This window comes from Crotalus tigris, unplaced genomic scaffold, assembly GCF_016545835.1.
Source record: "Crotalus tigris isolate CLP2741 ecotype Arizona unplaced genomic scaffold, ASM1654583v1 scf7180000024388.1695876, whole genome shotgun sequence".
In the NCBI taxonomy this organism is placed as follows: Eukaryota; Metazoa; Chordata; class Lepidosauria; order Squamata; family Viperidae; genus Crotalus; species Crotalus tigris.
Window position 1 is genome coordinate 683,095 of NW_024100558.1, and position 21,651 is coordinate 704,745.

The following is a 21,651-nucleotide window of genomic DNA, read 5'->3' on the forward strand; positions in this document are numbered from 1 at the left end:
ACTTGTAAATTTGCTGGCTGGGAAAAATCTTGATTATCTTGTTCCAGATCTTTAGTAACATTTGTGATGAGAAAAACAGACTTGACTGATAAGCAATGGAATATATAGTGTTGGAAAACCAACTGATTTGGAATACACAGATGAGATTGGCTGATCTCATCCAATATCAGTCTTACACATATTTTGTTTTGTAAAGCAATAGAATATGGTAGTTTTATAGAACGCAAGCACATCTCAATATAGCAGATTTTGTAGCTCTGATGCCAACTAACAGGCAACAGTGAGGTCTAATGCAGGCTTGTGTGTTCGATTTCCCAAGAGCGCTTTAGACATGCAACCGCATGAACATAGCAAATGCCTCTTTTGTTGCAAAAAGACACCATTGCTGTAAGCTGTTGCACACTGTTGTTACATTCATTCGCCTGCAGTTGATAAAACTCTGTAACAATAATCTTGAAATCCTATGATTCTGCTGGGTAGATAAGTAGACTCTAACCTTCAATTTTGATGGAAATGTGGGGTTTTAAACCAGGCATACTCATAATCCTGATAAAAGCAGAATTAGGCATTTTTGTAACAATTGCTTCATTTTATTCTGTTTTTTTTAAAGATCTCTTCAATTGTAAAAATGTATGTGCAAACCTAAAACTCCATAAAAGTCAAGGTGACTGGCACTTACGAAAAGAGGTCAAGTTGGATACTGAAAGGTCTCCAAAATTTCAGTAAGTATACAAAACATAGAAAGGAGAAACAAAAATACCAGCAATTTGGCAGTGAAAAATAGTAGTAGGAAGGAGGTAGAAACTCTCTAGTTATCTTTCTGGTAGGTGCGAGTGCAGACCACATCACCCATTGTCAGAGTCTGAAAGAGAAAATGATACATAAGACAATTATCTTTTATTCTGGAATGCAGAAAGAAAATCTGCCTATAGGAAAGAAAATTGTCACTTTTTCTGCACTGTAAATTATTACAGGTTTGGTTTGCCCAACATGCTCATTTTAAATTGAATCAAAATAAACCAAATTATGATATAGTGGCTTGATCGGCCCTATGGCTATATTTCTCTATGAATAAAAGATTGTTCCCTACCTTTTTCTAATGGAATAAAGATTGTCTTAGACTAAACAAGTATTTACTCTAGCTTTTGTCCAAGAATTCTATATTCTCTTCCCCAGAGGAAAGAACTAAGGATTGAGTTGATTAATTCTGTTAATCAGTAGTTGATCAATTCTATGCTTAAAAGTGTTCCTTGATGCTGAAGGTATTTCTAGCAGGATTGTGAAAAAGTTTTCAAATCTGAAATACACTTTTTGAGTGCAAAAGACCCAGTTTCAATCATTGGACTACTGTGAAAGGGTGCCAAGACACATTCTAAAATGGGCCAAATAATCCACTTCTCACTCTAAACCAAGTGTTTTGAACTTGAAGCATTTTGCACAATATGAGTTTCTGAAATATGTAAAAATCAGATATTTCCAGGTAACTGAACCATGGATGCTGCACACTGCATTATTTAGTTTTATTATCCCTTTGACGGTTTATTCATTTGAAAGAAATAATTCAGACTTCCCAATTAATTCTAGTAGATTTTCATTGTCTAGATGTGCTTTGGCACCACTGATATAACCAATCTCAACAATTTCCAAGTGAACCTTCCTACAATAAAAGCCAACTGCCAAGGAAGAAAGATACGTTGGGTCTCTTACCAAAATTAGTTTGTCATCTTTTATTTCTCGAACGAGTGAGGTCTCCTTTCCATTCCATTTTTGTATGTGAACAAGTTTCCCTCCATCTAGTGTCACAATAGACTGTAGAAAGAAACAATCTTACACATTTCATAGCCAGACAACTTTGGGGATTATGAATGGAAAAAGGATTATGCAAGATTTTAAAAAGACAATTGAGTCTGCAGTTATGACTTGCCCGTTTTTCTGTTTGTGTTTGCATTAGTCATTTCAAAGCAGAAGCCCAGAAGCCTAGATTAGATAACTGCATGTTATATGAAATGGTATGTAACTGGTTTGCTTTAATTAAAAAAAAAAAAAACCAGCCACAGAGACTCCTGATTGGAATCACGGTTATATCTTAGAGAGAATGGTAAATATTTTCCATTTCTACCATGAATCCATCTAAAAGCCTTTCTCAACCTCAGTAGCTCCCTTATCTTTTCTCCTTTTGCATCAATGGAAAATGGGGGAAAAGGATTGCTAAAGATCCTTGAACAATATACAAGACAAAGGATTAGCTAAGGAAGTAAAATTTTCCATGAGTACTCAAAGGAATCTTAAGAGAAATTAAAGGTCTTGGATGAAGCATTTATGAGACAACACTATAAACAATACTCCTTATAACTGTCCTGCCAAGAAACTTTTTTACTCCAGCCACAATTCCATTTGTGGCTAAGGGCAATTTAGTTGCAGAATATAAGGTCTTTTTGGAAACTAGATGAGTGGCATTACTACCCCTGACTGGACCTTCCATTAAGGCCGCATCTCCCATTGAATCATGCTTCTATAGTGTCATTTTAGCTTAGCATGAAGCTCAGCTAGCTGAGGAATTTTGAGAATTGATGTCCACATATCTTAATGTTGCCACATTTTAGAAACTGCTCTAAGCAGTTTTTCTCTGCTGGCTATTAGCAAATTGCCAGAGTTGCTCTGAATGTCCGCTAAGCACAACAATACATATGCACTTCTTATGGAAAGCCCACAGGTTATTTCCATTGATACTCATGTTCTCAGAACAGCTGTCTACCAATTAAATTGTATTTTTAATTTATTAATAATTGTTAATCACAATAAATAAATAATGCATTTTAGCAAGCCTTTGATATAGGCGCTTTTCAGAAGAATGATATCAGTTAATGGAATTGTATGCAATTTAATTGTAAAAAGGCTACTAATCCAAAGAAATAACTACTCTGAAACTATTTTCTGACTTTCTTGTCATATAAAGTAATGTTCCATAGCCAAAGTAGACTGAAAACAGACACTTTATGGCATCCTGCAGCCCTAATTTTAAAAAACATTTTTCTAGCACTGTTTAAATATCCTGGCAAGGCTGAATTCTAATGAAGATTCTTCTGTCAAGTCAGAACTATGGAATAGTCAAGGCAGGTATTTTATTTATTATTAAATTTATTGACCATCCATTTTATCACAGGGTAACTCTGGGCTTATAATTTTAAACTAGTAAAAATAATTATCTCAAGGTTTTGATCTGTCAGGCTGTCATTTACAACTACTTTTAAAAAAATCAGGAGCACAAGTTCCTTTTAAGGACCAGGAAGATGAAAGCCATATGAATGGGCTTATTTTATTGAAGTTCTGATAAAAGTTCAGTTTCATGAATAAGTATCCAAGTTAAGACTGGCTTCAGTGTTTATTTAGGAATAAACTTCCAATCAAAAAAGGGAGTGTGGGTGTGACATTCTGGGCCATTCACATAAAATACACAAAGGGCTTCAACTTCAGGCTTTGTCAACAGACACTGTACACTTTGAATATTCTTGCAGCTGCAGATCAATAGAAAAAAGCCCTATATGCAAACCTTCACAACACAATACAATAAAAACTTTCCCAACTATCCATGTAAGATTTCAAAAAGGCTGAATAGAACAGGCTAAAGGTTTATCTAAACCAGCACCAGCCAATCTGAGGGCCATAAGAAAATCATGAAGCATGAGATCTTACCATATGTTAGTTCTATTAAAAAAAGAGAGACTATCATGGAGAAGAATTGTTTCCAGCTATGTCGTCCTTGAATTTAACTTAACTCCTAGTTTTAAAAGAGAGAAGGACAAATTGCCCCAACTCAATCTTCCAACTATTATCAAAGTCATTTTGGATACTATATTCCAGGTGTCCTGTCTTATTGTAGGAGACAGGATACCTGAAATATAGTATCCAAAATGACTTTGATGACAAATGGACAAAGGACAACTAAGAAAAGCTCATACCCAGGGAGATTTACCCAGTGATAATTTTCATCTATCAGCAAGGATCTTATTTTGCCCCAAAATTGTATTATGCATTTTAGGCACATAATAGTAATATGATAAACGTAATATATACCATATACTGCATAGTATTCTAATTTATTTGTGAGCTGTTTTGAGGTGCTGAGGGATGGGGAATGAATTCGGTATATAGATCTACACTTCTCATGTAGGTGTGGTGATATTCCATATCAGAAATTAAGCAATTAATCTGTTACCTATTTTGCAATTACCACTGGTTTTGGCTGGTGTTTGTTTGTTTTTTGGAAGAGCCAAACAAGGCAAAATAGGACGTGAACATCCACTAATTGGAGCAGTCACTGTTAATTTAGATGGCCAAAAAAAAAATCTGTACTGGTGAAAAATTGATGCTGAAGTTCTTGTCTAGACTGTCAGTAGATCCTAAAGGGAATGGCAAACATCACTGCTCCAACTGTGATCAGATCTTTACCTTGACATCCCTGCCATCTGCTGTAGTCTCATCAAATTCTTCTCCCACTTTGCAATTGATCTCTGTATTCTTGAAAGTGCTATGAGTTTTGATGGTAATTTTCACACAATCCACCTCAATAATGGTGGTGGGTTTGGTCAGATTGGCAATTTGTCTTGTGGCAAAGTTCACATCTATAAGAAAGGAAAAAGAGGCCAAAAATAAAAATTCTGCTTTAGATTAAAATGTCCTTTCCTTACTATTCTATAATTCTGTTGTTTTTTTTTAAAAAAGGAATCAAACTAGTCTGCCTAGATCAGACATGTCAAACTCGTATCGGGACAGTTTTGCCATTGCCAGCAATAGGGTGGGCATGGCTTCCGGATGACGCATCCGGCCAGCGGGCAGATAGTTTGACACCCCTGGCCTAGATGATCTTTCTGTCACTGGTTGGCTTTATATATCAAACTCAACCATGATTTTGTTAACTATAATTTGACTAAATTATAAATAATACTTGTAGAATGTAGGAGTTGGAGTCATATTGCACTAATTATTTGACTTATGTGTTAAACTCTAGTATGGTTTGTTTGGGTTTGACTGGTAAATCTGCCATGTTAGATTATCCAACAATAGTTAAAAGAAACACATCTCTTAGCATGTGTAGAATATCCAATACCAATCATAACTTTTCAGTAAGGGTAATGTCAGTAATGTCAAGTGCAGCTTCTTGAAGCAAAGTTGAAAGATCCTGAAAAGCTGAAAAAAGTTTCCCTCTCTCCAAAGAAAAGTCTTTATCAGAATCCAAGCAGAACTGAACGGAAGATGGAAGTTTTGTCAGGCAGCAAAAAGAGTTTCACCCAAAGAATGTGAATTGCCTTTTAGCTGCCAAGCCATTTCCCCACCCCCCTCCTGAGCAGAACCATTTAATGGAACGGACTTCAAAGAGCATATATCAAGCAATTCTTCACAGAATTGCTTGATATATGCTCTTTGAATAAGATGTGTAATCTAGAGAAGAGCCTCTTACATGAATGTAAAGGCTCTTTTATAGTACTTAGCCTTCCTTTGGTGTGGACTTGCCTTTTTGCATTTTGCTGCCTGATCTAATGGACTTATTCAGCAGGCAGCAGCTGTTCTTTCATGCTCTTTTATTTATTTATTAAATAAAAGCAGCTGTCCTTTCATGCTCCCATCCAATTTTTAAAGCAGCCCATCTCATGTATGTGACCCTATCCAGTCAGACATAAATGCTCAGTATTCCAGCTGCCAGCTCTCTAGGACATTAAGTAGCAAGGGGCAGTAGCCATTCAAGAGCCTGACTAGATTGGGGAGATCCAAATTCAAATTTCTCACCATCCCCTCAAAAGGCTACTTTGACCTGCGCTTGTTGTGAGCATAGAAAGACCGCTCAATGCCGCTTCAAAGGAAAAGTAAGGGAACAAATAAACTAAGGAAAGAAACTAGCCATGAGCATGAGGCATACTGACCTCTCCATTCACCAGAGGAACAAAGAATCTTTGCTTGGTTTTTCTCCATATGTCAACCTTGCTATTAAAGTTGGAGTTTCCTTGGGCAACAGAATTGGAGAACTAAACATCACTGTGGAAGGAATGAAATTAAGGAGAAGGACACTTGCTTTGCAGGCCCAAAGCCCCGGAGTCATTCCCTTGCATATCTGCTTAAAATAATTTGGGAAGGGAAGGGGTCTGTTCAAACATTGCATAATGTGGAAGGGAAGGGGTCCTTTGATAGAGGCTAATCAATAACAATGAAATGGGGGAAATGGCTAAGTGACCCAAGGGGATACACTGGAGGTCCCAACATTTTTTCTTGATATCCTTTTTTGCCCTTCAAGCCTAAAAGAACACACAAATGCTTTTGATTGAGGGGAACAGAAGTAGCCCAGAAACATAATTCAATCCTGCTTGTAGCAGCTTGCCCTTCCCCTGACTTTCCAAGTCCCCATGAGAAAAAGTTTAAGTTTAATCCAGCTTTCTCCAACAGGGGCTCTTAGACTTCAGTTCTCAAATTGTACCCCGCTTAGCCAAAGATCATAAGTCATCTCACACTGCTGCTCCTTGCAGTCTGATTTTGGCACCACTGACTTAATGCTAGCTTTCCAGGGTTTGGGCAGGATTTTCACAGCTATACTTGTGATCCTGAAGACTGAACCTGGAATCTTTGGCATGCGAATAGATGCTCTGCCATTGAGCAATATCCCTTCCCAAAGCTGCTCTTGAGCAATGAGGTCCAACAATCTGGAGAAGGCACCAGATAGGGGAAACCCAGCCTACCTCTTATTGTTGGAGATAAGGAAATATGCACATAGAGTCTACACAAATTATTCACCAAGGAAAATGACTTATCTCCTCTTTCAGGTTCTGGCTAATACATATCTGGCCTCCAAATATTAAACAGTCTTGCTTCTTTGACCATGTAGCTCTATTTAAGGGGATTCACATTCAAGAGAGTTAAAAATAAGCCTATATAAATATGGACTTCTGGCTTAGTTGCTGATAGCAAGAAAACACTATAAAGACAATACTGTGGCATGCCTTTTGAAGCACTATCAGCACAGTCTCCCATCTCTATTGTTGCAATTGTAGGGAGAAGGCATGCTGACTGAAATGCCAATTCTGCATCGGACAGCTGGAGAAAGTAGCAATAGACTCACTCAAGAAGTTTGCTGGCCATCAGCAGTGAGATCGTTTATGAGGTGGTATGAGTGCATTTCTCAACATTTGGGTGCATACTGTGATGGGAGTCTACCCCTGGAGAAGCAACGGAGATAGTTCCCAGAGTTTTCCCAGAGAATGGACAGATTGAGCAGGCCCAAGCTGGATGTGGGAAAGAGGTTCAAAATAGCCATGCACTAGCATCTCTCAGAATATATCTATCAGAGGAGAGGGTTACAGTTTTAGTGTGGCAAGATTCATTAAGTGTAAGCAAATAAAGCATTGGACTCCATTGGATTTTGTTATGTCATCTTTGGGCTTGACACACACTTTGGTACTGGAACTGCTTGGAAATCAAGCACTAGAACAAGGGTCTTCAAACTTGGCCCTTTTATGACTTTGTGGACTTCAGCTCCCAGAATTCTTCAGCCAGCGTGCCTGGCTGAGGAATTCTGGGAGTTGAAGTCCACAAGTCATAAAAGGGTCAAGTTTAAAGACTTCTGCACTAGAAGGTCCCAAATTCAAGCAAACTTTCTACCTTTCCTCCAGTTTAAACTAGAGTTTGTCATGGTTATGATAGTTCATAAAAAGCGAGAGAATATACTTCCTCCTCATTCCATCTGAGATTTTTTTTATTGTGCTACCTATATAATAGCATAACTGTTAAGTAAACTTCCCTTTAAAGCTGTAGCCTCCACTGCTTCACAGGGATCTGAAAAAAGTCAAAGGAATGAAAACTGCCATACAGATCCGGATGAATTGCCAGCATTTTCCTTGCGGATACAGATAGGTTACAAATACCTCATAAATCATTCTCATTGCTGTATTCATGAACTCTAACCCTGATAGCTTCTGGCAAACCTCTGGGATCCACTCAGCAGAATTTAATGGAAAAACCCTGGTTTTTTTTAATATATGTATGTATGTATATATGTACACATACACACACACACACACACACACACACACATATTATTGAAGAGTTTTATAAAAGTTACAATATAAACCCCTAAACCAACCCACCCTAAACCCCCCTCCCTCCCCCACTTCCCAGAGCTGAGTACAGGGTTACAATTATAATAATCATAATCTAACTATCATTAACCAATTATATAAATAACCAAGTCCATAATGCGCTTTAACTCCCCTTTAGCATAAATATAAACAAATTAAAAGTAAACATAAGACTAATAAAAACATAAACATAATATCCTAATTATTAAACTAGTTATTATCCAAATTGTTAAACAATAGTAATACTAAGAATAATATCATATAATTAAAACTAAAAATTCCACTATAATAAGATATTAATAATAATATTCTAAAATTTACTCATAAACTAAGTGGAACTTTTTAGTCCCGTATTTATTCTGATTATAATCTATCCATCTTCTCCAAACCGAAATGTATCTTTCTTGTGAATGATCCTTCAAATAAGCAGAAATCTCAGCCATTTCTGCTAAGTTTGACACTTTAAGCGTCCATTCTTCTATAGTAGGCAAGCAATCCTGCTTCCAATATTGCCCTACCAATAACCTTGCTGCTGTTATCAAATTTAATATCAAATTAGTTTCTTTAATATCACAATCTATAATAATACCCAATAAAAATAATTGTGGAGTAAACTTTATCTTTCTCTTGAAAATCTTTTGAATGTTCCACCAAATCTTAATCCAAAAAGCTTTTATATTTTTACAAGTCCACCAGATATGAAAATAAATAGCATCCAAACTACCACATCTCCAACAATCCCAACTAAGAACTAATCAAGTACTTTTAATCTTTCGCAACAATATGAGTCCCTGCAAGCAAACAATGTCATTTTTATGTTGTTTCGAGTAGTAAAATACTTTCTTTCTTTTCTGTAATAAATTCAGGCCATTAACATAGTGGCCTGAAGACTCTAAAACACTTCTTGAAGATCAACCTTGATCTCTTTGGTCGTGCCCCTCCCACAGGCTCTATAGTAATCCAGAATTAGCCTTCTGTTTCTGCTGCTTTTCTTTACGTCTATACGCAGCACTGAGTCATCCTCTGTTCGTTTAAATCATCCTTTACCTCCAAACTCTGTTCAATAGGCTCAGCCTGCAATAAATCTACACCTTCAACTGGTTGTTTATCTTCCAGCCTTTCTTCTATTCTCTTAGGTCGTGAAGATGGTGGTGAATCTGCTTTCAGGACATAAGTATAAAAATCTTCTGCCTTTGAAATTGTATTAAGTCTATATCATGTCTGTGCATAATTCACCAGTATTCCAATAGGTATCTCCCATCTAAACTGGACCTGTCAATTTTTAAGCTCCTCAGACAGAAAGGCGAAGTCTTTTTGTTTTCTAAGAATTTTTGGAGGTATTTCTTTTAAGATTATAATATTTTGACCTGCAATTTGAAATCTCTGTTTGTAGAAAGCCTGAATAATTACATTTCGAAGTGATCTCCTGGAAAAATAAATAACCACATCTCTGGATAAGTTTTTCTGCCTCGCCATCCATGAATTAACCCTAAATATTTTATACGTCTCTCTTGATAATTCCTCAGGTTCACATCCCAGAATAGGAGCTATAGCTTTTGCCACCTTCTCGTTCAGATCTTCTCTTGGGTCCTCCTTTAATCCTCTTATTCGCAATGCAAATTCCATATCTCTATATTGTGAGATGGTAGCTTCATCCTCTATTATATCAATCTTATTTTTGACTTTAACAACTCTGCTTTCAAGTTTTTCAGTATTTTCCACAACTTCATCCACATCATTCAAACCCTGTTATATTATGGCAGTATGTTTGCTTCCCTATTTTTTTTAATAAAAAAATACACACAATCAGCTAAAAGCTTCTCCCTTTCCTGTGTAAATGCAGAATTGTAAGTGAGCTAGCTGTACCAGTGGGGGCTAATGGAGCTACCTGGAGCAGAGTGGTAAGATATATGTTTCAATTACAGGTAGTCTTCAACTTAGGACAATAGGTTACTACCACAAGATACTGCAATTGGCCATAAATGCAGTCAATTGTAGAGCACCTAAAATGCAATCTCATAACCCGGGCGAGGGGTCTAGCTATCAGAACTTCATAGACAGTCCTGGGGAAGTCTGTTGTAACCCCAAACAGTCACTAAGCATTAAGTCAAGAATTACCTGGATAAAAAAATTGAGAGTGGTCAAGATGACTCAGTTTCTACTCCACCTTCAGCCATAGAAGTTCCCTGAGGGCCTTTTGACCAATCACTCTCAATCCCACCCACTTCCGCAAGACTGTCATCAGGAAAAATTAAAATTAAGAAACTCTTCAGCTTCCTCTCTGGGGCTGCCAAACAAAAGGCAGGATACATATGTAATATAGATGAATACCTTGTTGTTCCACAATCATCCTGTGTTTGTTTTAGGTAGAAATAAAGTCTGCTAACTGTAGTGGGATCACCTGGTTAAGGATCCTTACTCAGCACACAAGAATTGGGGGGGGGGGGATGCCAGAATTTTAATCCCTTCTATCTGCAAAAGTAATTAAAAACTGCACCCAATGAAGGTAGCCAAGAGCTGTGCAAAGTTGGCCTAAGGCCAAGGCTACACAGGAGTTAAGAGGTCAAAGAATTCTTACTTCTGGCAGGATCAGGCCCAGAAAGGGGTGGGGGGAGGGGGAATTTGTACCAGGCTCAACACCAGCTGAATGAGCAAATACCCCCATGGCTCCCACACCCTCTTCCCTCACTACACACTGAGTACATCCGGTCCCTAAAGCCCTTAAGTTGCAAGAAAGCCCTCCAGGATTCTAGGCTTACTCATGAGAAGCAGCAGCAGAGTCTTGCCCTATCAGAGCAGCTTCTGACAGAAAAGGACACATCAAATGATCAATCATCCCACCTCTACACACCCTCTCATTCAGTGAAATACACGCTTTGCCCTCATGTACCATAGTTCCTCTTGCAGAAATCACTACCAGATGCTGAGCTGGTGGGGAGGAGAAGCCAGAGAACCCCAGGTGCATGGCTGGCTAAAAGAGGGTTCCAATTAAATTTACCACACTGACATGAGTTTACATAAGGAGTTAATGCTAAGTACTAAAGTGTTGAAAGCCTAGCCCTGCAAAATCCACCTCTTTGCTGCTTTATCTCTGAGCAATGGAAAATCTCAAGGTGTCATTGCATTGTATCCACATGCCTCAAATGACACCAAGGACAGTCACTCATGCCTTTGTCATATGACATAGTTTATTCTCATTACTGGGATTACCTTGAAAACTACCTGGGAACAATTAGGGGGGACACACAGCTGCCCCTGGGCTGACTGCTCAGGCTCATTACTACCATGTTACACCACAGCCATTGCATTGTCTAAGTGCAACTCAAGGTGCTGGATAATTATCACCTACAAGCCCAGCTTTCCAGAGCACCTACTGATAAGTCTCCCTCCCATTTTGAAAGGGGATAGGAAGGGACTCGTTGGTGGGGGCCCTCCTTCTCTGGGACACTCTGCTCCCCTACCAGGTGGCTCCCATTCTCATGGCTTGTCAGGGCCCGCCTTTTGCAGAAGCTCTTTGACTCTATCTTGCCAGCCCCACCAAGATACACATTGTGTATCATTTGCGGGAATTGCAGTCATCCCCATCCACTGGCCCATCCAGAATTTCTTCTATTGTTGGAACCTGCACGTCCCTGGGAGACTGTGGATCGAGATCATTCCCATAAATAATAATTACGAACCTTATAAGCTGGACCATGGGGGGGGGGCAGACGGGGGACCCGAAGTGGGAGACCCAGACCCCCATTTCCAAACTACATCCATTTTTTATTATTTTTAAAGTCGAAAGGCCATGATGGACGGAGACCGCTTCCCGGAGGAAACCTAACCACAAGCACCATATTAGCAAAACTCTAGCACGCCGTGGACAAGGCGTCGCCCCGGCCGTCCACGAAGTCAACCTTTATTCTCCAAAGCGAGCGCCGAGTCCGTTTCCCTCTCACCCCCCTTCCCCAAATCTCTGCCCTTACAGTACCGAGAGCTTTCATGTAGTCGTCGAAATTGACGCTCTCGACCAGCTTCCACACGCCGACAAACGCCTCCGCCATGGCGATTCTGAAAAGTCTTCTCTCTCTCTCTCCTCCGAAATACAACCGCAGCCGGGGCAGGCAAGCAAGCACGCGCTCTCACTCTCCACCTCTCGTCTCTCGCTCAGGCGTACTTTCCGATGGGGCTCGTCTTTTATTTCTTCTTCTTCCTCCTCCTCCTCCTCCTCCTCCTCTTCCCCTCCTTCTCACCCACCCACCCACCGGCCGGCCTCCTCCTCCTCCTCTTCCTCCTCCTATTCTCTGGTCTCTTTAAATAGAAGGGTGTGGGAATTCTGCAGCATTGCTTCGCCCGGCTTCGGGATGCAAGCGCTGTCTCGCCAAGCCTTCGGCGCCTTTGCAGGATTCGTTGCCCTGCAGCCTTGCCAAAGTCGCGGCCGCGCCTCTCTAATCGTGGGCAGCCGCTTTGGGCTTTTGTTTCAGAAATTCACCAGCGCAACCCTGCCCTGTATCACAGCAGCAAGACAGGCTAGGATTCAACGGGGGAGGACTGGGGGGAGTTATGGAGGCCGGGACGCCGCAGCAAGAGGATTTTTTGGGGGATGGGGGAGGCGGAGGGAGAGGGCAAGCGGGGGAATATCCTAGCTATGGCTATGCTGGTTTGGGCTGCTGGGAATTGTGCGGTGAAATCTGGTGGGGCCCCTGGCTTCCCATGGCGCGCTATTATTGCTTCTGCTGAATAAATTGCATTGTATTGCATGCCACTCTGCGGAGGGTAACTTAAGCTTAACAGGTATAATGGCTTTGATCTTTATCCAGTTTTACTTTTAACAGCAACGGAGGTGGGATCTGCTGGCAGAATGCCCCATGACTCCTGGTAACCTCCAAAGTCATCCGCTGCAGTTTTACATTTATTGGTGACTGGAAGCCTCTTTAAGAGGTTTTGCGTAAAAAAAAAAAAAATGAATTTGGGATTTATGGTTTGGATGTTTAAAACGGGAGAGATTACCGAAAGAAGAGTAATAGGCTGTAACTTTAAAGAGATTAAAATACGTTTGGTTAAGGTATATAGTTGTACTTCAACCTGCTGTGAAGGATATTGGGAGCCATATATACCTGGTTTTTTTCTATTTTTCTTCAACTTTTCTGGCAAGGTTTTTTTTTACCTTTTTTTCTTTATATATTAGGTTTTAATTTTGTTTCAGTAAAAAATATATACTCCCCACAAAACACCTGCTGCAATTTAGATGCAGTTCAGATGGCTTAATGCTTAGACTGAGGCTTATCCTAAAAATTTAGGCAAGTTGACCAGAGTGTGGTCAGAAAAGTCAAGATGGTGGTCCCCATAGTGCAATCAAAATTCTACCTTTTTTTCCCCTGGGCATACAGATAAGGCCAGCTTACACTCCAACTAAATTCTAGATGTTTTCTTTATAAGGAATTCTTATTTTGCCTACTATGGAATATTGTCTCATCACCTGGTGGGGCCATCTGGTTTAATTTAGCTCTCTACCCTGAGAGACTAGAGCAGGGGTCTTCAAACTTGGCCCTTTTATGACTTGTGGACAACTCCCAGAATTCCTCAGCCAGCATGCCTGGCTGAGGAATTCTGGGAGTTGTCCACAAGTCATAAAAGGGCCAGGTTTGAAGACCCCTGAACTAGAACTAGCTTTTGGACTGAAACACTTACTGGGCTCAGCTACTAAGGACACTGGTTCAAAATCTCTTGCTTTTTTGCTTCTACAATGGGGGGGGGGAAAGAGAAACCCTATTAGTTGGAGCTATTCCAGCTTCCTGAAAATTCAGGCACCCTCACCATGTAAAAGAGACTCCATAAAACCTTGCTCATGCATAGCTAGGACTTAAATGATAAAAGCAGAAATGTGGTTTTAAATGCAGATCAGCTTAGTGAGTCATATAAACATGGGCCTGAACAGAAAAAAAAATCTGCAGCTGGTTGGTGTGGAACAGCTAAGGCCATTGCTTGGGAAGGAATTAGAAGAGGCCCTCTGAGTTCTTGTGCTGTCACTGGCCTGGAGCCCATCCTGGGAAAGAAGCCCATGGAGAGGTCACTGGTATAAAGTGACCTTGTTGGGAAAGACATGTGCCCTAGGTTGTCTGCCTTCACAAATAGCCCAGTGATGTTGTAGGAAATGTTGAGAAAAATATATCTGGAGGACACCACCTTGAGAAAGGTTTCTGTAATGGCCAGAGTGAGTTCACAAGCCCAGCTATTTTCATTCCCTCCCCACTGGCTTCTTAACTACTCCCTCTGCTTCTTCCAGCATAATTACTTTTTAACGCACCTTAACTGAACAAGCTGATTACACAATGTTGCTGCCCAAACATTAATTTGAGCAGCAGCTAACATGGTAATTGGAAAAGGGGAAAGATTCGAAAGGGCCTTGGGTCATAACACCTCATTGGAAAAGCTGGTTTGTGGTTTAATATTTCTTGATGTCTGTTTAAATGTTAAACCCCTGTAATGAGTTAATGAGCACGACTGGGGTGATATCTTACATTCCACCTCACCAGTTGCTCTTTAACTACTGTATGGTGTTTCCCAAGCAGGCACATTTACTAGCAAATAGATTGCAGCTGTATCTCTGCAGATTCATATACCAGGTTTCTAGATTAAGGTCAAGCAAAAAAAAAAAAAAAATTCCCCTAATTTTTGGGTGCAAGCAACTCCCAGCAATGCTGCAACTCAAAAGCAACCAAAGCTGGGCATGCAGTGTCACTCAAATTCCCCCCCCCCAAATTATAAAAGCTTTGGTTACAATTGCCATCAACTCGCCATTCAATAAGAACGGCCAGGAATCTTAAGGCCACATTGCCATTTGCACTGAACTAGAGTAACAACTTTTTCCTGCTGCGTCCCTATGTTGGAGCCTTCACCTTATCCCCAGCCTAGGAGTTTGATAAGGTATCAGTCTAGAAACCAAGAAATGGTGAGTTCTAGTCCTGCCTTGGGCATGAAAGTCAAATGGGTGACTTTGGGCCAGTCACTGTTCCTCACAGGGTGGTTATAGTGGGGGAAATTAGGAAAAGGAAGGAGTATTGGGTATATATGCTGCCTCGTGCTATTCTTAAAAATAATACAGGCAGGATATAAATAAATAAGTCACCCTTAACTATATCGGTGCTGCAGTAGCTCCTTCCTCATTTTAACTACCCTAATTCCAAGGGCAGCCATAAATGTGGGTCAAATCAATTAGGCCTGGTTACCTTTCATGTGAAAGAGAACTCAGATGCTTGTGTTGACTCGAAACAGTAGCCATAGACACACTCTGAGCTACAAGAAATGTTATGCTGATGTAATTTTCTGCCGGTTCAAAAATAAATAGAGCATTGAAGGTCAGTGGTGGGCAAAGACTCTAAGAGCCTTGGTTAAAGAGATTGGAGGGGGAGGAAAAGATGTGCTAGACAATTGGGCTTAATTTGTTGTGCAATTACAGTCACACTTTGCACTAGCCCTTATCGACCTGATTTACACAATATCCTTCACTATTAATGCAGTCTTGGCTTAGTATGTCAGGTGAACCTAGATCAGTGGTGGTGAACCTATGGCACAGGTGCCAGAGGTGGCACTCAGAGCCCTCTCTGTGGGCACGTGCGCTGTTACCCCAGTCCTAGGCTTTTCCACTTTAGGCTTTTTCGCTTTAGGCCTCCGCCACCGTGTACAAAAAAAAAAGGTTCAATCAATCAGTCAATTTCAACTTCTTGCGGGGAAAAAAAAGATCTTGCAAAGTTGGAATTGATTGATTGAACTTTTTAGCCTCACTCAGTCTGCTGTTACCACTGCAGCCATGCTCAGCCAATGGGCCACACCCACCCAATGGGCCACGCCCAGCCAATGGACCACACCCACCTGGCACCCGATGATGCATAAGTGGGTTTTGGGTTGCCGTTTGGGCACTCGGTCTCTAAAAGGTTCGCCATCACTGACCTAGATTATGCAGTGTGCAAAACATAGAATATGGTATAGTGTGGGGCAGGGGTCTTCAGACTTGGTCCTTTTATGACTTGTGGACTTCAACTCCCAGAATTCCTCAACCAGCATGCATGGCTGAGGAATTCTGGGAGTTGAAGTCCACAAATTATAAAAGGGCTAAGTTTGAAGACCCCTGGTGTGGAGCCTGAACCCAGCCACTATTATCTAATGGAATGAAATGTTATAAAACAGGATACAAGCATAGGTTAACCCGAAATTATGGGAATGGAAATCCATCCATATCTGAAGGTTAACAGTCTTAAGTGAGGGCAGAGTAAAGTCAATATTAAACACAGCATCCCAAATAGTGAAAATCTAAGTAAATCTAGTAAAAACGTTTTCTTTCTTTCTTGGTTAGGAAAAGCAAACCAAGGTTATCAGCTTGTCAAAGTCATTGGGAAGTATTTGAGGAGCAGCACCACCTATTGGTTAGGGTGTGTCATCATATTTCTGTACTAAGCTGTTTGGAAAAAAATAAACCTTTAGATCAGTGATGGAGAATCTATAATGTGTGTCAAAGGCGACATGCCACAACATTTTGAGTGACATGGCAGCATTCACCAACAACTTACAGCAACATCTTGAAAGCACACCCTGTCCTGGTGTGTATTCATTCATTCATTCATTCATTCATTCATTCATTCATTCATGTATGTTCCATGACCGCCCATCTCAGTCAATGACTCTTTTTCAGAGGCTGCACAAAAATGGGGTGTGCTTTCCTGTGGCCTCCGGAAATTGTGCAGTTCCCAGAGCCTCTGAAAATCATGAGGAAATGGAGATGTGCTTTGGGGCGGTTTTCTGAGGCTAGAAGAGCATTCTCGGAAGCCTCTTCAAGAATGAAGGCCTTGTGGGACCCAAAGCCGCCTCAGGTAGGCCGCTGAGGCCTATCAACAGAAAGAGAAACTGCTTGAAGGTAAGCAGCATATGGCAAATCCCAGGGACCACTGGGCCATGGGGTCAGTCACCTCATTTCCCAAAGCTCACACACTTGAGGAATGGCATGAGGTGGCCTCTTTGAATGGCAGATGTGCATTAGGTCTGAAGTTGAGGCCTAGCCTTTACCTCAGGTGCAGGCTTGGCACTGCCACTAAGTGCCACTGTTCAAGGTGGCCTATTTGTCAAGGAGGAAGATAAAGATTTTTTTCTTTTTTTTTTTCAGGGGCAATATTAATTTTATTATATTTATTTGTATCCAGCTGTTATTATTTTTACTAATAACTCAAGGCGGCAAACAAAAACACTGAAAGCTTTTAAGAAGAGATTGGACAACCATTTGTCTGAAATGGCATAGGGTTTCCTGCCTGAGCAGGGGGTTGGACTAGAAGACCTCCAAGGTCCCTTCCAACTCTTCTATTCTATTCTATTCTATTCTATTCTATTCTATTCTATTCTATTCTATTCTATTCTATTCTATTCTATTCTACCCTACCCTACCCTACCCTACCCTACCCTTCCCTATCCTATCCCTATCCCTATCCCTATCCCTATCCCTATCCCTATCCCTATCCCTATCCCTATCCCTATCCCTATCCCTATCCCTATTCTATTCTATTCTATTCTATTCTATTCTATTCTATTCTATTCTATTCTATGTAGAAGTAGTGTATACCTTTTTTAATGAAAATTATCAGCACTTTTGATCAATGACGTCAACAAAGTAAACAAACCCGTGTGCTGATTACGTCAGCAGGTCATGGCCCTAAACGGAAGTGACGTGCTCAGCCCCCACCCTCCGGATGTGATGTGTTGGCCTAATCCCATCAAGATTGGCAGTCAATCCTCTGGGTACATGATTAGGTTAACCCTAGACTAATTCTATGGACATTCAAAACCAAAAAAAGCTAAGTAAAGTGAATAATTAGCAGAGGCCTGTGTTTTTGGGAAACAAGCCCTACTTTGGGGAGCTGTGAAATAAAAAATAAAAAAGTCTTTTTATTTCTAATCATTCTAGTCTAATGATGCTTTTAATTTTTGTGGAGTTTTAAAAATCAGTGCCTCAAAAGCTGGGGAAAAAGAAGCCCCTGAAAGGCAGCCAGAGCCTGCATTTAACCCCTTTTTTTCTAAAAGGTATTTTTTTAAAAAAGGTATTTATTTCTAGGTGGCTTTAAAATCATTTCCTCGAATGCAGGGGAAAAAATAAACAAACCACAGTCCCTTTTAAAACCCACAGCTGGTTTTTACCTTTGTAAAAATCTAAAGACACATATTTTGCCATTTGCACCCTGAATAAAATTTATTCTGCCCCCCCCCCTATAGTAAAAGACAAGGAATATTAAAGGAATTAAAATGCTCACAAGAGGCAAGCAGCCAGGCGGCAAGTAAGGGTTTAAAACTTGTTCAGGCATGTCAGGACCGCGATTCCGGGCATTCGTGTTTCTGTCTGCTAGTAAAAAAGGGGGTAGGCCTTGTATGGAACATGCCTGGGCATGTCATACTCCCTGTGATCTGGGCATGCGCAATGCTCAAGGGCGTGTCATTGCAAGGGGCAGGGGAGTTTGTGCGGGCAGGCCTGAACAGCTAGTGATTTAATTTCAGCAGTCTTTTGAAGATGGCAACCTCTGATGGATATTTGTTTGCTGTAAATTTGACCTCCAAACCTCCCAAGCATGGGCACAGAATAAGAAAAGGACCTGAGTTATATGGATTCATTGAAGAGAACAAACTTATAAAGCCTTGTTATTGCAGATTCTGCAAAACATCAAATGGTAAGTAAATATATATATAAAAATAAGAAAACAGTATTTTGATTGGTTGAAACAGCTAGCCTAAATCTACCTTATTTCCTGCTTTAGAAATGGCGGAGTCTCAAAATGTCAGCATGCCTCAGATTCTGAAAGCATGTATCATTAAAATATTATACCACTGCTTAATGGGATGTCTACAATCAAATGATCAAATAGATAATATTGGTGAAACAGAGCTTATTAACAGCTTATGCTTTAAACTTTCTATGCCTCATGTTCTCTGGATCATCATCAGTATTTCTGACAAAATGAATAACTTATATTTCACCCGGGAGTCCCTTGGTGACCTCAAGACATTCATACAGCATATTGAAAAGGGCCGTAAACCACTGTCATTAATGTCAAAGATTGAATCTGAATTGCCATTGTCTCTGAAGAGATTCATATGCCAAAATGTAACAGAAATTAATTATAAGAAGCTGTTAATGCTATGAAATTTATAATAAAATGTGCTTTATAAATCACATGAAAAATGTATTATGTTTTTTCTTTTGTTGACCCCTGTTTAATCTTATTTATTTATTTATTTATTTATTTATTTATCAGATTTATATACCGCTTTAAGTGCAAGCACTCTCTAAGCGGTGTACACCAGTAAGCAATGTATATATATATTTACATTGCCCCCAACAATCTGGGTCCTCATTTTACCTACCCCGGAAGGATGGAAGGCTGAGTCAACCTTGAGCCGGTGAGATTTGAACCGCTGACCTGCTGAACACAGTCAGCTAAAGTGGCCTGCAGTACTGCACCCTAACTGCTGCGCCACCTCGACTCTTTAACCTTGGCAGATGTTAAACACAATTTAATCAAAGCTCATGGGATATTATTCAATTGGGTTTTCCTGATGAGGCGGGGCTGGCCAGTTTTGCAAAAGTTGTGAAGAACTCACCAACTCTGATGTGATTAGTTTGTAACATCACGTACTATTCAAATGCAGCTTTGCAAAAGTTGTGAAGAACACACCTCCTCTGATGTGATTAATTTGTGACATCACCAGCGTATACAAAAGCAGGGTCCATACTGGTCTAGTCACATTTGCTGGTTTCTGGCATATCTGTACCTCCAGAGCCATTTGATCTGCTAAGAAGACCCTTTTCAGAATGGAAGCCACTATTGTAAGTAGTTTTATGGCTAATTTTTGAAACACTTAGATGCAAAATGGAGTTTTATAATATTCTTGTCTGCTTGCTTGTTTGATTGATCAATTGTTTTATTTCACTAGAATGAATTGACAGACTGAGAATGTTTGAGGGTATATGAAGGTATTTGTTTTTCATACTTTCCTACATTTAGATTCTGGCAAACATTTCTGCAACAATTCTGACCATTGGGGTTTTTCTTTTCCTTAAGAATGGGAGGATGATCAGCCATTTGCAGATATTGCTATTACCATAGAGAACCAATTAACAGACTCAAAATGTTTGAGAGCATAGGAAGGTATTTGTCTTTCATGTTTTCATACATTTAGATTCTGGTAAACATTTCTGCAACAATTCTGACCATTGGGATTTTTCTTTTCCTTCAGAAAGGAAGGATTATCAGCCATTTGTGGACCTTACAATCCCCCAGGAGCTACAAGGGGCCCAGCATGACATGAACCCTCAGTCTTCCACAAGCTACACAACACGAATGCTGTTAGGAGGTATAATATCTTCAGCTGGGTGTTTCCACAGAAAATAGAATTGACTTTTCTCAGATACACCTCTTTGAAGAATATTTAAGGGTCACTATAAAGATCTTGTTTTATATGCAGGATGGTTGGCGGTTTTTTGTCACAGGTAGCCCCCAGCAAGAAAAAAATAGTGTTTATATTGTTACACGACAAGCATTATTATGGCATCAAAAATATCAAGGGCTTCTTGGGTGAACGCTATTTCTGTAAATTCTGCCACACACCCTACCACCACAAATTTAGTTATGGCTGTCAATATATCTGCAGAGCATGCCTCAACCAAGAATGCCAGCAAGTGGTGGAGGAGAAGATGTGCTGCTGTAGGTGCAAAGAGCATTGCCGGTCTAAGGTGTGTCTTGAAAGACACACACAGCTCGCTATGGAGGGAAAAGTTGACTGTAAGAATAAAGAATATTGTGAAACCGTGTGGGATTTACGTCTTTAGCTCCCACAAAAAGTGCAAGGAAACCAAGTGTGGACAGTGCTCTGAGAAAGTTGAAAGCTTGGAAGGGCATTTATGCTTTCAAAATTCGTTGGACTGGCCGCGAATTGGCAAAAGATACATCATTTATGATTTTGAATGCTGTCAAGAGACAGGCATCCATAAACCTAATTATGTCTGCGCCAGGGATATGTTGAAGGATGAGTATGATAAAGATGTTGTGAGGTGGGATTGTTATGGTGTTAGATGCCTGGAACAGTTTGTAAAGAATTTTATAAATCATAAGTTTAAAGGATGTACTTTTATCGCTCACAACTCCAAAGATTATGACGGAAACCTAGTACTGAGGCAGTTGAACTGTGAAAAGGTTAGGGTTCAGCTTATAAGTCGGGGGGGGGGGGAAACTGCTGTGTATCACCCTACCGGATTATAAGATCCAGTTTATTGATAGCCTCTCATTTTTGCCCCTTAAATTAAGCAAATTACCCAAAGCTATGGGATTTCAAGGCAGCAAAGGATATTTCCCCCACTTGTTCAATACAATGGCCAATCAAGACTACGTAGGACCACTCTCTGAAACCAAGTATTACAGCCCTGAAACCATGATGCCCGGGGAGAGAGAGGAATTCATGAAATGGCACTCTGCTAATACAGGTACTGTGTTTAAACTAAAGGCTCTAGCTTACTATT

At 40.2% G+C, this 21,651-nt stretch overlaps 1 protein-coding gene and 1 long non-coding RNA gene across 2 annotated transcripts; one reads left to right on the plus strand and one right to left on the minus strand.

Moving 5' to 3' along the window:
* Window positions 1-568: 568 nt before the first annotated feature.
* FABP3 (fatty acid binding protein 3) lies at window positions 569-12,316 on the minus strand. The gene is made up of 4 exons (XM_039329147.1): window positions 12,094-12,316; window positions 4,450-4,622; window positions 1,708-1,809; window positions 569-862 (listed from the first exon to the last, which is right to left on the minus strand). Exons 1-4 carry the CDS (start codon window positions 12,164-12,166, stop codon window positions 809-811), a joined length of 402 nt encoding a protein of 133 aa, XP_039185081.1. The 5' UTR covers window positions 12,167-12,316; the 3' UTR covers window positions 569-808.
* Window positions 12,317-20,104: 7,788 nt separating this feature from the next.
* LOC120301639 lies at window positions 20,105-21,651 on the plus strand. Its single transcript, XR_005554965.1, has 3 exons — window positions 20,105-20,284; window positions 20,373-20,489; window positions 21,440-21,651. It is a non-coding gene; the product is annotated as an uncharacterized LOC120301639 (long non-coding RNA).

Coding starts and splice junctions, on each gene's coding strand:
- FABP3 (XM_039329147.1), bottom strand. CDS start 12,166: ATGGCGGAGGCGTTTGTCGGCGTGTGGAAGCTGGTCGAGAGCGTCAAT. Junction 1,810..4,449: donor CAGATGGCAGGGATGTCAAG/GTAAAGATCTGA, acceptor TTCTTTCTACAG/TCTATTGTGACACTAGATGG. Junction 863..1,707: donor AAGATGACAAACTAATTTTG/GTAAGAGACCCA, acceptor TTTCTCTTTCAG/ACTCTGACAATGGGTGATGT.